Source organism: Erythrolamprus reginae, chromosome 2 (genome assembly GCF_031021105.1).
Source record: "Erythrolamprus reginae isolate rEryReg1 chromosome 2, rEryReg1.hap1, whole genome shotgun sequence".
Classification (NCBI taxonomy): domain Eukaryota; kingdom Metazoa; phylum Chordata; class Lepidosauria; order Squamata; family Dipsadidae; genus Erythrolamprus; species Erythrolamprus reginae.
This window is the reverse complement of record NC_091951.1, coordinates 12,986,869-13,002,511: the sequence shown is the minus strand read 5'-3', so window position 1 is coordinate 13,002,511 and position 15,643 is coordinate 12,986,869. Positions and strand designations below refer to the sequence as shown.

The 15,643-nt window shown below is 43.7% G+C and overlaps 1 protein-coding gene across 3 annotated transcripts in view; it reads right to left on the bottom strand.

Annotated features, from left to right (window-relative positions):
- The window catches only part of LOC139159747 (major histocompatibility complex class I-related gene protein-like), an 82,360-nt gene that overhangs the window by 53,317 nt on the left and 13,400 nt on the right, over positions 1–15,643 (bottom strand). The window contains exons 3-8 of one of the 3 annotated variants that reach the window (XR_011557841.1): positions 11,917–12,198; positions 11,080–11,181; positions 10,522–10,554; positions 9,221–9,254; positions 8,782–8,854; positions 5,448–7,268 (exon numbers count right to left, since the gene is read on the bottom strand). Coding sequence is in view for 2 of the 3 variants with exons in the window: in XM_070737121.1 (XP_070593222.1) it covers positions 9,235–9,254; positions 10,522–10,554; positions 11,080–11,181; positions 11,917–12,198 (437 nt within the window). In the remaining variant the exon portion in view is untranslated. Of the gene's footprint in view, positions 1–5,447; positions 7,269–8,781; positions 8,855–9,220; positions 9,255–10,521; positions 10,555–11,079; positions 11,182–11,916; positions 12,199–15,643 lie in introns of those variants that run through there. The other 2 variants (XM_070737121.1, XM_070737120.1) reach the window with 2 other exon arrangements.

Sequence of the window (15,643 nt, the reverse complement as noted above, 5' to 3'; positions counted from 1 at the left end):
ATCAATTTGCGATTAATTAATTCAATTAATTTGCAATTATTAATCCCACTGATTTGGCAGCAAACTCCACTGAACTACGGAAGGCTTAGTCGGAAGGAGGCGTGCACAGGTATTGCCTTGCAAAGGACAATTAGAAAAAAAAGCAACAGCGGTTGGAAGGGGAAAAGCCGCAGGAAACACCCAGAGCGGATTCAAGACTCTTGGTCTCGAGCGCGGGGACTCGGCAACTCCTCCCACAGAGAGCACGTGATGCCATGATGGGAACCAATGGGATCCGCCGACCGACAGCTGCCTTTTCTGAAAAATCAAGTGGTAAAAAAGAAGCGCCGTTCTCGCAGTGGCCACGGGAGGCGCTGCCGCACTAGTAAAGCTTCCCACAGACAGGGCGGGGGTGGAGGGAAGGTTGAGTGACGGTTTGAGGTAGATTTCTTTCCCTTGTTTAGAGGCCAACTGTTAAGTGTCGGAATTCCTCAGCCGGGAGCTGTGCTGGCAGGTTGGGCTGAGAGAGAGAGGAACGGGATCAAAGTCGCCCTTCCGATATTTTCCATGCCTAAAGGAGCCCGCTGAAGGCCCGGGGACAAATGGCGGCCTCTCTCTCCCTTTAACGCCGCCCACCTTCCTCCCTTCCCAGGCACTCGGCGCTTCCTTCGGAACAAGGGAGGAAGCGACGTCTTGGCGGCCTTCACGTCTTCGCTCTCGGGTGGGACCAGACAGGAGTAACGGCTGACAGGACGCGAGGGGGGGGGGGGAGAACAGATGGGCCGGAGAACCGGCAGGGGAGGGGGAGGGAGAGGGCGGAGGGGAGGGGAAGGAAGAAGAACTAGGGAGGAGAAGGAGTGGAGGGCAAAGGAGGAGAGGGGAGGAGGAGGGAATTGGGGAGGGGGAGGAAGAAGTGGAGAGGAGAACTAGGGAGGGGGAGAGGAAGAGTGGAGACAAGAGGAGGAGGGGATGGAGGGGAGATTATTTAAGGGACCATCTTCTGCCTCACACAGATTAGACTGATTAGAGTCGGCCTTCTCCAGGTCCTGCCAGCTGAGCAATGTCCATTGGCGGGACTGCAGGGAAGGGCCTTCTCAGTGGCTGCTCTGGTCCTCTGGAATCAACTCCCCCCCAGAGATTTGCATTGCCCCCAACCTCCTGGCCTTTCAAAAGGCTTTAAAACCTTGGCTTTGCCCCTTGATCAGCAACACTGTGCTCCGGCCAGTAGTATGAATGATAAATGGATGAATGGTTTTTTTAATATTGAGGTTTCAAACTTTATACTTGTATACTGTACTGCCTTGAGTCCCTCAGAAGAAGGTGGCTTATAAATCTAAATAAACAAACAAATAAATGGAGGAGAAGATAGGGAGAGGAGAAGTGGAGAGAAGGAAGACTAGAGTGTGGGAGGAGAGGAGCAGAGAAGGGGAGGAAGGGAGAGAAGAGGGGGAGGGAAGGAGGAGGGAAGAAATCAGGGGAGGAGGGGAGAGGAGAAGGAAAATGGATGGAGAGGAGGAGAGATGCAGGGAGGGGAGAGGAGAAGAGGAGGGGTTGAAGGGAGAGGGGAGAAGAGGGGGAAGGAGACAGGAGGAGGGAGGGGAGCAGAGAGAAGAGGAGGAGGGAAGAGAAGGAAGAAGGGAAGTGGAGAGGAGGAAGGAAAGAGAAGAGGGGAGAGGAGGACCTGGAGGAGGGGAGAGCATAGCTTTTGCAGCAGAAAATAAAAAATTACAATGGGTTTTTAGGTCTCAATTTGGAAAAGGGAGCTAATCTGGTAGAGCAGAGTGACCAAAGGTGTGGCCCCCACACAGCCCACGGACTCATCCCTTATGGGTTCTAGAGAGACGGGGAGGGGAGTTTTAGGAGGAGGGAGGGTTACAGGCCATTTTAGAAGGAGAAGAGGGCTTGTCCAACTGCTTCCTGTTTTGGGTGATTGGAAATAACAAATGATTTTACCCTCCTTGTTGCTCAGAGACTCCAATTTCTCTGAGAATCTCCATGGACATTTAGGAGGTGTGGACTTCAGCTCCCAGAATTCCCCACTTACCATCCAGTCACCAGCAACTCAAACTCTGTTAAATGGAGGGAGCGGAGGTAATATTGATTGCTGCGGAGGAAGAGAAGTTCTTTCTCTCTCTCTCTCTTTTGCATTACTTTTATCTATAGATGCTGGGGATGCCACAATGGTCGTAGTGTGAAAAAATGGTCACTAAGCCATTTTTTCAGTGCGGTTGTAATATTAGTCACTAAAAAACATTTGCAAAATAAAGAACTACCAGTAAATGTCACCTTTGCTTCAAGCACAGGCACTCCTCTACTTACAACAGTTCACTTAATGACCATTCAAAGTTACAATGGCCCTGAAAAAAATGACATGACCATTTTTCACCATTATGACTGTTGCTTTAATGACCATTGTTGCCGCATCCCCATGATCACAGTATCAAAATTCATAGGACTCGTATTTATGATGACTGCAGTGTCCTGGGATCATGTGATCTGCTCTTGTGACCACCTGACAAGCAAAGTCCAGGGGAGCCGGGGTGGCGCAGTGGTTAGAGTGCCGCACTACAGGCTACTTCAACTAACTGATTCTGCTAACTGCTAGCTGTAGTTCAGCGGTTCAAATCTCACCACCGGCTCAAGGTTGACTCAGCCTTCCATCCTTTTCAGGTGGGTAAAATGACCCAGATTGTTGGGGGCAAGAGGCTGATTTTGGAAACCACTTAGAGTGGGCTGTAAAAGCACCGTGAAGCCGGTATATAAGTCTAAATGCTATTGCTATTCGCCTTACAACTGGGTTACTGACTTAACAACTGAAAAGATTCATTTAACAACTCTGACAAAAAAAGTAAAATGGCAGAACCTCATTTAATTAAAAGTATCAACAACATCAATATTGGGCTCAATTATGTTCATAATTCGAGGACTACCTGGTAATGAACCGTCTGCAGGAAAGCCACCAGGCTCAGAGAGCGACCAAGGACCCCACAGCTGTGACCCTGCTTAGCATCCAGAGGGCCCCAATAAAGGAGAATACGGGTCGTCCTGGAGAGTGGATGTTTTTCAGAATTCATATTCCTCACTCTCACGTCCATTACACCCACACCCGGGTCCTATCTCCACATATGTGCCTTCCTCTGACACACACACACACACACACCAGCCTCATCCGTACACACGGTCCATCCATCAACAAATGCACGGAGATCCTTGTGAGGAAATTAAATTTGTCATTCAAACAGGACTTTTAAGTCTTGCCCCAGAACTTGGTGGTCAAAACCGAGTAGCCAGCTGTATTCCTCCCTTTGCAGATGCTCTCATGTCTTAAAGTTGCTGCTCCTTCCTTTTCCTCCCACAGGAGGGGATGAGGCGGGACTTGAACTCACTCCTGGTTTCTAGCCTGGTAGAGATATTAAGCTAAGTTAAAGTACACTTTTATTGTTTTATATTATTTATTATAAGATTAAAACTTTTGTGGGACTGCATTATTAGCTGGCCAAAGCTGAATGTGGCTCTCGTGTTGCAGGTTGGAGGCGTCCGCTTTAATTTTTCCACTTTTTATGCTGTGAAGCCCAAAAGGAATTGGGGTAAAAGACCCTCCCACCCCCTTTTCACCCCTCCTTGAACAGAAAGCAGTCACTTTTCAGGTAGTCCTCGATTTGCAACAGTTCATTTAGTGACCATGAAAAGCTACAACAGCACTGAAAAAAAAGACACATGACAATTTTTCACAATTATGACCCTTTCAGCTTCCTCATGCTCAGGTGATTTACATTTGGGTGCTTGGCAACTGACTCATATTTCTGACCTTTGCAGAGTCTAGTGGTCAAGGGGTCTCTTTTTGCAACCTTCTGACCAGAAAAGTCAAGGGGAAAACCAGATTCACTTAACAACCGTGTTACTGATTTAACAACTGCATTGAACCACTTAACAGCTGTGGCATGAATGCTCGTAAAATGGGGCAAAACTCACTTAACACATTTTTCATTTAGCAACCTAAAATTGTGGTCGTAAGTTGAGGACTATCTGTAATATGGGGGACATCTTTCCCATCAATCAGGGGTCTCCCCACTCTTGGGCCACTGCATCAGATGGGGCAGCTGAGGAGCCCAGAGAGGATCTCTCAGAAGCAGGAGAAGCTGCCCTTCTGCAAGGGGACCAGGACGGCTCTGGCCGGGCCTTGAACTCCTGCCTCCCGAAGGGCCCCTGGATGAGGCTCAGAGACCAGGAGGATTTGAGGGAAAAGCAGCCTGTGTTTCTGCCATCAATAAGCCAAGACCAAAAGCAGCCATTTTACAGATGATCAGCTGGTGGTGCTGGAGAAACAGACACAGAAACAAAATGGCCGCCTACTCCCCAAAGGAGCAGATAGGAGTTCCCCTCCCCCACCCAGTTTTTGCCTTGGTTCCAACCCTTCTCCCCCCTCAGAGTGAAATCAAAGTCTGAGCAACAGAGGGGAAAATCCTTGTTATTCCCAACTTCCAATAAGACTCAGCAGCTCAGGTGAGTAGAAGCAGCAACTCAGGTGAGTAGAAATGGACAAAAAACCCCATTTATTTTCAGCAAACAATTTTGGTCTTCTTACAGTGTGTGAAATGGTTATTGGGGAAGCAGCCAGGCCCAACTGTGGATCTCCTGATCCATTTTGTCTTAGAATTAACCTTTTTACTTTATTTCAAACATTAAAATCCCAAATAAAAAATAAAAAGATTAAACAGAGACAGAACAAAACTAAACAAAAACATTGAAAAAACAATTTTAGAGAGAGAAAATGACATATTATGCCTCCCAGTTGAACCCTGAGTAATCTGTTGCAACAATAATAGCTTCCTCCTTTGCAAAAGAGGCCCAGAATTTATAATCTTCTACATCTATTTGCAACCTGACCTAGCATTGATTACATATGTGAAAGAAAAAATAGTTAATAGATTGAAAAAGAGCAAAGTTAAAATTTAAAGCACTCTGCTAATAGTCTGTTATTATAATTTATTCATAGAAAGTCTACACAATTTCTTATTGGCCACAAATCACTTTCATCATTATATCTGAATGCAGGTCAAATAATCGGTGTCTAATTTTAAATAGTAAAACCTTCCCTTAGGTTTTCAATTAAGAACTTTATCAACAATTGTATCTCATTTCCAAAGTTCAGAAGTCTCTGTTCTAAATATCTTATTCATGTTGAATAATCTCAGAGTTCTTGTCAATCTTTTCTGAAAAACCAAATACTTGTTCACATCTGAGAGTGACAGATGGAATCCCAATTCCTCACACTGGAAATCAGGTACAACTTATTTCCTGCTTTTGGATACCACATTGATTTTGCAAACCCTTTCTTCACCTATCAATGTTTTTCTTTATATTGTCGCATAAAACCGTAAATTGGAGAGCATTCTTCTTTCTTTTTTTAAAAAAAACTAATTTTTATTAGATTTTTAAAAACTATACAAACACATAAAAGGCATTAACAAATCATTCAAATAACTTCATTTAGATTTCTGTAGCATCAGCATATCAATTTCAATACATTATTATCCAACTATCTTATCAATAATCGTTTCCCCTTAATATTTACCTTTTATATTAGTTATTTATTTTGTATTAGTATTTACAAGCACTGATTATTAATTACTGGTTATTTACACATATATATATATATACATATTATATTATTATTATTATTACATTTTCTTTATTACTATTATCTCTGTAAGGGCGGGGGGGCGCTTTCATCCTTCCATGTTTGTGCAAGTGCTAATCTGGCAGCCATTAATATATGTATTATAAAATAATAATTTATTTTTGTATGTTGCCCTCTCATGATCCCAAGAAGGTAGGTTTCTGGCTTTAATTCTCATTCATATTTTGTCATTTCCTTTATCATATTCCAAAATTTCCTAATTACTGGACACGTCCACCATAAGTAGTAAAATGTTCCATGATCAGTTTTACACTTCCAGCATTTTGGATTTACATTCAGATAGATTTTGGCTAATTTGCCGGGGTATAATGCCACTGGTAGAACATTTTACATAAATTTTCTTTATACTAATAAAGTCAATTTATAATGTTCCTTTCATATTTTTTCCCAATCTTCTAACTGGATCGTTCAACCAAAATTTTTCATCCAGGCTAACATATTCTCTTTCACTGTTTCCTCAATGCTATCATAATATAAAAGATAATTATACATTTTTGTTACAAATTTAATATCTGGTTCAATCAATATTTTATCTATTAAATTATATTTCTTAGCTATACCAAATTTTACCAGGCCTGATATATATCTACTTTGTATTTGATAATATGTTATCCAATTCATACTTTTCCTTTCATCTTCAATTTTTGACTGATCTTTAAGCGTCCAGTTGAGTCTAATAAATCATCATAAGTTATCTTTTTTGTTATATGCACTGTGTTGGGATGTCAGCATCTCAATTGTTGAAAGCCACCTGGGTATCTTTACATAATGTTTACTCCTTATTTTTCTTCATTTGTATAATATTGTTGCTCTTTAGCATGTGATTGAAATTGTGTGTGTCTTCTATCCTTTTCCCCCCCACCATAAGTGGGCATTCTTCTTTCAATGATCTCCCAAAATAATTTATGTTCTTTCAAAGATATGAAAAACATTCTTAGTTTTCTCTTCAAAGGTAAGAGAAGCAGATAAGCAACAGCTTCCACAGAGAAATTTTCTTTTTACTCCTGGGAAAGAAAAAAATAAGGGGGGCGGGATTTTCCCATTAAAAAGTTAAGGGAGAAATATTGAGGGTCTTAAAAAAAACAGTTAGAAAGAGCTAGATTACAATATAATACCGTGTAAAGGTAAATGTAACATCCACCACAAATTCTTTACAGTTAAAAAGAATAATTTTGAATTTAAGGAGCAAAACAAATGTTCTAAAAGTCAAATACAGTAGAGGCATTGTAAAATAGGTCAAAAGTCAAATAATTATGAATCGGGTGATTGTAAAAGTTCAAGTGCAGTTAAAACCCAGATGTACTTATGAAAGCTGAGCAGCTGAATGCAAAGGATGGCGAGAGATTAGACCTTCTGACCACTCCTTAATAAACATTGCAGGCATCTAGCCCCCTCTCTTCTCTGTCTGTGCATAATTGTCCGAAGATCATCTTGGGTCGTTCCTAGTCTCCCCTTTAAAAAAACAGGGAGCAAAACCACCAAATAACCAGCTTTGGTGGCAAAATCAGCTGTTTGTTGGCAGCAGGAAAAAACGATCTCTGTTCAGCACTTGATGATGGAGGAAGGTTCCTGTTCCATTTTCTAAACTCTGAAAAACATAAATGGCACTTACACACAAAAAAATAAGGGACAGAAAAAACCCTCCCCTTTCAATCCAAGCAACTCTGATGAGGATTTACAGTTTATCATTCTCTCTTACAGTAAAACCAGCTACTCTTCCTCCTGTTCCTCACTCCAATTCACTATGAACTCTTCTCTAAAACCTGTCAATCAGCAAAGGCTGATCACAAATAACAACACAAGTTTAGAAGCTATATTACAAAGCTATTACAAGCCATACAAAGCAGTTTGGGCCACTCTAGGAGGTCAGGCCAAAGCACAGGACCTTCTGTGGGTCTGGCTTGGTGGGCCTGACAGAGGAAGGATACTGCAAAATCTCCATTCCCACCTGACTCTGAGGCCAGCCAGGGGTGGTATTTGCCAGTTCTCTTAACTCCTCAAAATTTCTGCTGCCGGTTCTCCAGAACCTGTCAGAACCTGCTGAATTTCATCCCTGGCCCAGAACCTGTCAGAACCTGCTGAATTTCATCCCTGGCCCATAACTCTGGAAGCAACTAGAGGTCCTCCCAGAATCTGAAAACTGCCATATGGGAGTTAAGCCAGTGGAAGGAGGTGCCCTTACTCACTACGGGGAGCAATGGATTCCTCCCAAATCCTTTCTGGTCCAAAAACAGCCAAGTGGGGCGGGAGGCTTGATAGGCGACTCATTTCACGCCAGGACCCAGCAGAACTGAATTGAATTCTACACTGGAAATAGGGAAACATGGGATGCTATAGCTCGAGGGTCAGGATAGGTTTCCCTGTGGAACACTTGCTTGATGCCTGGGACGATAGAAGATTTCCTGTCCAGATGGGCATGAAGATTGCATGAAGAGTGGACTGTAGTCAGGAACGAAGCTGGAAAACCAATTAGGCCAAGTGGTACCTCTACTTACGAACGTCTTTACTGACAAACATTTTGAGATGCGAACTCAGCGTTTCAGATTTCTTTGCCTCTACTTCTGAACCATTTTCTACTTACGAACCCAAGCCCAGGTGTATGCGCTCTCTTACTCCGCATACACTCTCTTACTGCTGCAGGGATTTCCCTGACTTGTGACTGCCGCTTCCGGGATTTCCCTTTCGCTTGCTGCTGCCGCCAGGATCCCCTGCCTCTTTTTGCTTGCACCGACAGTCCGGAGGTGGGGAATCCCGGCCGTGGCAAGGACTGGCGCTTCAGCCTCAGACAAGGCTCCCTGGCACCCGCTTCCTCTTAGGGAGTCCCTTCAAGGTCCCCAAAGGAGCTGGCTTTAATTCCTCCCACCTTCCATCTCCGCAGAGCCTTCCTGATGCCTCCCTGCCAACCGCTTAGGAAGAAGAAGAGAGCGGAAAATTTGTGAGGGATGGCAGAAGAGCCCGCGTGAGAATTCCACACCGTGAAGGGAGGAACCCAGAGTGCTCTCCAGTGTGGCTGGCTCTTTTTTGGGTGATGTGTGGGGTGGGAGTGTCCCTGAATGCCAGTAGGGAACCGGGGGAGATTCCTTTCCTTTCCCTTCACTCACGGGGATGGAGTCGCCTTGGTCCAGTCCTCAGCGAAGCGCAGGCGATGGAGACGCGGTTTAAAGGGAGGTCAATCTAAAGACGAGCAAAACGAGTGCTGCAGGCTCTGAGGATGGCAGGGAGGCACGTTTCTTCCATCTGGTTTGGGGCTGCGCGGTTTAGTTTTCGCAGCACTGAAAACTTCATGAGGAAGTTTAGTTACCGGGTCTCTTAGCCTCCTCATTTTCTCTCCCCCTCCCATTTCTTTACAGCTCCCTCTCTCGCGAGGAATGGCCAGCTCTCCTACCGTCCTCTCTGTTCTACTCTACATTTCCCCCGCAGTTGATCCAAGCGCTGGCTGGGAAGAAACAGTGACTCTCGCCTTCTTCACAATTGACTGAATGAGGGAAAAGTGGGAGGGGGAAGGGACAACTCCATACAGCCCCCATTGGGGTCACTCACCTGTGAGGGGGCTGCTAAATGGCCTGGTTCCTCCCTGCATTGGAGAGAGAGACACAGAGTGAGAGGACAGAAAGGGAATGGACACAGGAACAGGAATGCTTTGTCCTGATCCTCTTCTCTCTCTTCACCATTAAACCTCTGCAGCCTCATGAATCTCTCAGAGGAGACCAGGCTGTTCATTTATTTCATGATTTAACTTTTATGACATCCATCACTCCAAGATGACTCCAGGAAGCTTGCAATAAAATTTAACAAATGCCATATAAAATATTTTAAACATTTCCCCACCAGATCACATTGCCATTGCTCTGACAACAATATCATATCTGGTGTGTGACCACTGTCCCGAGTTGGGCCCAACATTATCTGGAAAAGGCCCATGTCCACCATGGTGAACATGAACTTCTGGGCCGCTTCCGAGACCAAAGCCAGAGATGGCAGACTGAAGACTCCTAGGACCAGAATCCTGGGGCAACTCCATGCCAACCCTGAGATGGTCTTCAGCACTCAGGCAGGTAGGTAGCCATGCATCAAGGAGGCTGGTACAGTGGCAACAAGCCCAATTAATCTCTTGAGCCCAGATTCAGAAACAGGGAATCACAACCAGAAACCTGGGGATCAAGGCCCTTAAAGGCCAAAAGAGACTCTCAGAGGACCACTGCCATCCCACCTGCCCTGGACCCTGGAGACCGGCTGGTGCCAAACCCTCAACCCAGCTGGACGCATCTCTGAGAGGAGAATCTCCCCACTTCCAGAATCAGCCAGGTCTCAGCTATGCCACCTGAAGAGTCTCTAACCATTGGGGATCACGGCATTGCCAGTGGTTTTCCTATTTCCCACCAAGGAATGAAGGGCTCTTTCCCTCAAAGGGGCCGAGGCTCCACCATGCAGACTGTGGGCTGCCTTCCCTGCCTGGATGAAAGTGCCTGGAAATCCAACAGGGAGAGTTCCCCTTCTCCTCCGCAGGAAGAAACCAGTGCAAGGAAAGTGGATTCTGCAAGTTCCTCCTACTTGGAGACCAGAGCAGCTTCTCACTCAGAGCAAACTTTTCACCCAGGTGGATCTTCTCATCCTCTGGGGGGTTTCTTGTCCTGGATCTTCACTCCCAATATCAGTCTGGCTCTTATGGAAAGGGGGCCTCCTTCCCCAGCTTAGTTCTTAGGAGGAAATAGCACAACTATGCAGCTTCATGAGTTGCTTTTGTGCTTAAAAACACACACACACACACAATCCTCAAGTGATGGTGCCTATGAGGCCTGTTCTAAGTTAGAGATTACATGGAAGGAGGACAAATCACTCACTTGGGACTGCATTGTAGTCTTCCTGACGTCTGTCTGCAAGGAGAAAAATCAATTAAAGCTAAAAAAAAATCCACCAGAGATCGTTCAATCTCTCCCTCAGTAAGAGGAAGAACCCCAGGAAATATTTCACAGTCACTTTGTCCCATCAACAAAGACAGAAAGATCTTCAAAATACAAAATACAAATGTATCTCCTGATTTGCCCCAAGAGAGACCTGCTGCCTCCGAGATGGATGGAGGGGAATTGGGGGAAGCAGCTGGGAGGGGAGGGAGGTTCCCATGGAAATCCTTCTCTGTTGCTCTTTGATCAAAGCCTTTGAGGGGGACAGAGGAACTGGGAGGCCTCTTCCCAACTCAGAAGAACCTCAGACTGCCTGAATCTCAGACTCAGCTGAACCGAGACTGGAGTCCCAGCAAGAGGCTGAGATCTCAGATGCTCCCCAAGAGGGCTGGGACAACAGGGCAGAAGGAGGCCCAGAAGGAGCTCCCCAAAGGGAAAGACTTGGGGGGAATCTCCCCATCTTCCTTCCATCATCCCCCCCCCAAAAAAGATACTTACTGAAAAACACCACAATCCCAGCAATCCCACCCACAACGACCAGAGCAGCCACAACGCAGCCAATAATGATGAGCCAAAGGTTGGATTTTGAATCGGTGGGTTCTGAATTGGGAGAAAGAGCAATTAAATTTGATCATTTCCTGTATCATGGTGACAATCATCAATAAAAAATGGATTTCAATTTGAGTTTTGGAACTTTGGGAATCCAATGTACGATAGGGAAACTTCTGAGCATATGCAGAGTTCTTTGAGAGGGGGATTTTTTCCTTGGGTTTTATGCTGAGCCTCAGGAATTCATGTATCATAAAATAATGTGCAAGTTCTTTCTTAGAGCAGCAACACAGAGTGACCTTTTGATCTTTATAGCAGGAAACCCTGTCAGTCTCTGATGGGAAAAAGCTCAGACTTGGGAGCCTCTTTTCTGACTCCTGATGTCCATCAGTCCAGCCAAAATTTGCCTTCAGAAAAGGGGCTACCAGACTCCTCCTGATTCTTCTACTTTAGGAATTGTAAACAAAAGCAAATCTATTTCTGGTGCTCAACGTAACTGCTGCTTTTCTGCTGGGAGGAAGAACCAGGGGAGGCCTAAGAGAGGATCTAAGGGCATTTCATCAGGATCAGCCAAGTATTGTGATGGGATTCTGTAGTTTCCTTTATATCCCCTGAAGTCAGTTCTAGGGTCTGGTCCCTGCAGCTTCACCAACCTCAAACACTAGAAAAACCAATGGCTTAAAGCTCAGGTACGTTCACTTCTGGACACATCTGGGGTCAGATTTCTCTCCCAACCCCCTCCAGGCTGCCCAAGAGCCCAGCCTTTCCCTCCCTGCAGCCTCTCACCCTTCAGCTCCAAGTCCAGAGGATCCTGCAGGCCATCGTGCTCCACGTGGCACCGATAGCGGCCCCTCTCTTTGGGGTCGATCTGGATGCTGATCCAGTAGTGGTAGGTCCCATCCGTGTTGGGGGTCAGGAACCCATGGAAGGTGTCCTGCAGCCAGACCTCCCCGTCCCTCGTCCAGGAGGCATCGATCTCCCTGGGGTAGAAGCCGTGGACCCGGCAGACGTGCGTCTCCATCCCATCCTCCACCTCCGTCCTGCTGCTCATCGTCACCACTGGAGGCTCTGCAGAAACACCGGAATTGACTCTGAGCCCCTCCAGAGACTGAAAGGTGGGTGAGAAAATCAGGGGCAGGAACCTCTCCCCCTATTTCCCCCTCCACACCTGAAGCATCTCAAGGGGTTTTGGGAAATGCTCCGAATCTGGAAAACGCTCAACCACAAGAACTCCTGGTTTTGAGTCCTTCCCAGGGACTCAGCCTGAAAAACCTCCGGCAGCAAATTGAGGGTCCAAGGAAATTCCTCTCTGTCTGCTTTGACCTCTGGCTGATCTTGGGCTGCTCCCTTCAGGGGAGGGAGAGTGGAGATGGTCTCTTAGGTTCCCTCTCAAAACAGCCACAACACAGAAGATTCTCTCTACTTTCTGCATCCTCTTCTGCTCCCCTGAATCTGAGGCTGCTCCAGGCCTCTTTCCAAGGGACACAACCCCAATTTTAAGGGGAAGAGAGATCAAAGGGAATCTCACACTGATCAATTTGGAAAAGAGATTTTGCCTTTGAAAAGGGGGGGGGGCAGAGAGAGATTGGTGCCAATGGAAGAGGGAGAAGGTTCTCTTCCCCCAGTAGGGAGGGGTTGTTGGAAATCAGCAGTGGATCCCCCATTGATCTTTTTTTTTTTTTTTTTGAAAATATACTTTATTTATTTACAAATATAATTAAAAACAAGGAAGGGGATTGGGGAAAGGGGGGACAGAACGAAAGGTTGGGGGTGGGAAGGGGAGGGAGAATTCAGAAAAAACAAAACATTTATGATAGGATTATAATACATGTGAGTTGTAATACACAAGTGTCTTAGAGGGAAAGTAATAACTCTTACTTCCTTAATCTTAATATTCATATATGGAAATAACTCAAATGTCGTATTTCTTAGTATATATAAGCATTAAAGTTCTAGTTATGAAGAGGAGAAAGAAAGAAAAGAAGAAGAAAAGAGAAAGAAAAAAAAAAGGGAAAGGGAGAGAGTGAAGAATCTGCATTTAATGCAGACGTTTTTATGGACGACTTTTGTTTAGTTGTAGAGTGGGGAGTATATAGGTGATATAGTGGGTGTGTATAAAGATTGGTTATTCTAAAAGTGGTTAGTACGTTTATAATGTGTGTTGAGTTAGTTAGAAAACAGATAAAAAGAGATTTAATATATTTTCTTGTTGCAAATTTGATTAGTTTTTGGTGCTTCTTTTCTGATTTATTTTAATATTAATTTAAGTGTTGAAGGTACTTTTGGGTGTGATAAAGTATGAATTTTACGATAAAAGTTTTTTGTATTTTTTCTGAGAAACCCATTTATGCCAATTTTCCCATGCTTCGTAGTATTCTGAGTCTTTTTTGTTTTGTGCTTCCATTGCTATTTTAGACATTTCAGCACATTCATTAATTTTCGTAATTATTGTAAAGAAAGAGGGTACTTGATCAGATTTCCAAAGAGAGGCATATGATATTCTGGCTGCAGTTATAATTTGTAGTATAAGGTATTTTTGTGTCTTGGTAAGGTTTTGTCTGAATATCCCTAAAAGATAAAGTTCGGGTTTGAGTGGTAATTTGATTGACATGACTTGGTCGATTAGGGATTGAATTGTTGTCCAGTATTTTTGTGCAATTGGGCATGTCCACCATGTGTGGTAGTAAGTTCCAGATTTGATCTTGCACTTCCAGCAGGTCGGTGAGAAGTTGGGAAACATTTTGGATATTCTTGCTGGGGGCAAATGCCAACGATAAAACATTTTAATTTGGTTCTCCTTGTAAGACATTGCCGTTGTCATTTTATAATTTGATGTCCATGTTTTCTCCCACTCAATTAGGTTAATCGTATATCCAAAATTCTGAGCCCAAGCTATCATACAACATTTCACTTGCTCTTCGGGATTTTCTTGGATTAGTAAGTAGTTGTACAATTTTGAGATCATTTTTGTAGAAGGACCGAAAAGAATCGTGTCTATTACATTATTATTTTGAAATCCAAATTGCTTTTTGTGTTGTTCGTACTTTAATTTAATTTGTAAATATGTTAACCAGTCTATATTAATTCCTTGATTGTTCAGTTGTTGTTTAGAAATAAGAGCATCTGATTCGTCGAGTAGTTGTTGGTATCTCAGAATTTTAGAGTACGAGAAAAGATTAGGAAAAGTTAGTATTTCATTGGGGGATATCCATTTTGGTATTGAAGTGTAATAATTTTTTTTTTATAGTGAACCAAATTGTTATTAGTGTTTTGCGTAAGTAATGATTTTTGAAGTATTTGGGTATTTTATGGTAGTCTGCTGTCAAGAAAGTGTGCCACCCAGCAAGAAGATCGAATCCTTCCAGAGTTAAGAGTCTTGTGTTTTGGAGCGTAATCCAATTTTTAATCATGGTTAAAATGGTAGCTTGATAATACATATAAAAATCTGGAAGTCCAAGTCCACCCCTGGATCTAAGGTCTTGAAGGTTTTTCAGTTTTATTCTGGCCTTCTTCTTGGTCCAAATAAACTTCTTTACTTGTTTGTGAAGAGTATTGAAAAAAGTTTTATTCAAATTTATTGGAGCAACTTGAAATAGGTAAAGAAACCTTGGAAGAATGTTTGATTTTATGGCAGCTATTTTCCCCATAATAGATAGAAACATAGAAACATAGAAGACTGACGGCAGAAAAAGACCTCTTGGTCCATCTAGTCTGCCCTTTTACTATTTCCTGTATTTTATCTTAGGATGGATATATGTTTATCCCAGGCATGTTTAAATTCAGTTACTGTGGATTTCCCAACCACGTCTGCTGGAAGTTTGTTCCAAGGATCTACTACTCTTTCAGTAAAATAATATTTTCTCATGTTGCCTTTGATCTTTCCCCCAACTAACTTCAGATTGTGTCCCCTTGTTCTTGTGTTCACTTTCCTGTTAAAAACACTTCCCTCCTGAACCCTATTTAACCCTTTAACATATTTAAATGTTTCGATCATGTCCCCCCCTTTTCCTTCTGTCTTCCAGACTATACAGATTGAGTTCATTCAGTCTTTCCTGATACGTTTTATACTTAAGACCTTCCACCATTCTTGTAGCCCGTCTTTGGACCCGTTCAATTTTGTCAATATCTTTTTGTAGGTGAGGTCTCCAGAACTGAACACAGTACTCCAAATGTGGTCTCACCAGCGCTCTATATAAGGGGATCACAATCTCCCTCTTCCTGCTTGTTATACCCCTAGCTATGCAGCCAAGCATCCTACTTGCCTTTCCTACCGCCCGACCACACTGTTCACCCATTTTGAGACTGTCAGAAATCACTACCCCTAAATCCTTCTCTTCTGAAGTTTTTGCTAACACAGAACTGCCAATGAAATACTCAGATTTAGGATTCCTTTTCCCCAAGTGCATTATTTTACATTTGGAAACATTAAACTGCAGTTTCCATTGCTTTGACCATTTATCTAGTAACGCTAAATCATTTACCATATTACAGACCCCTCCAGGAATATCAACCC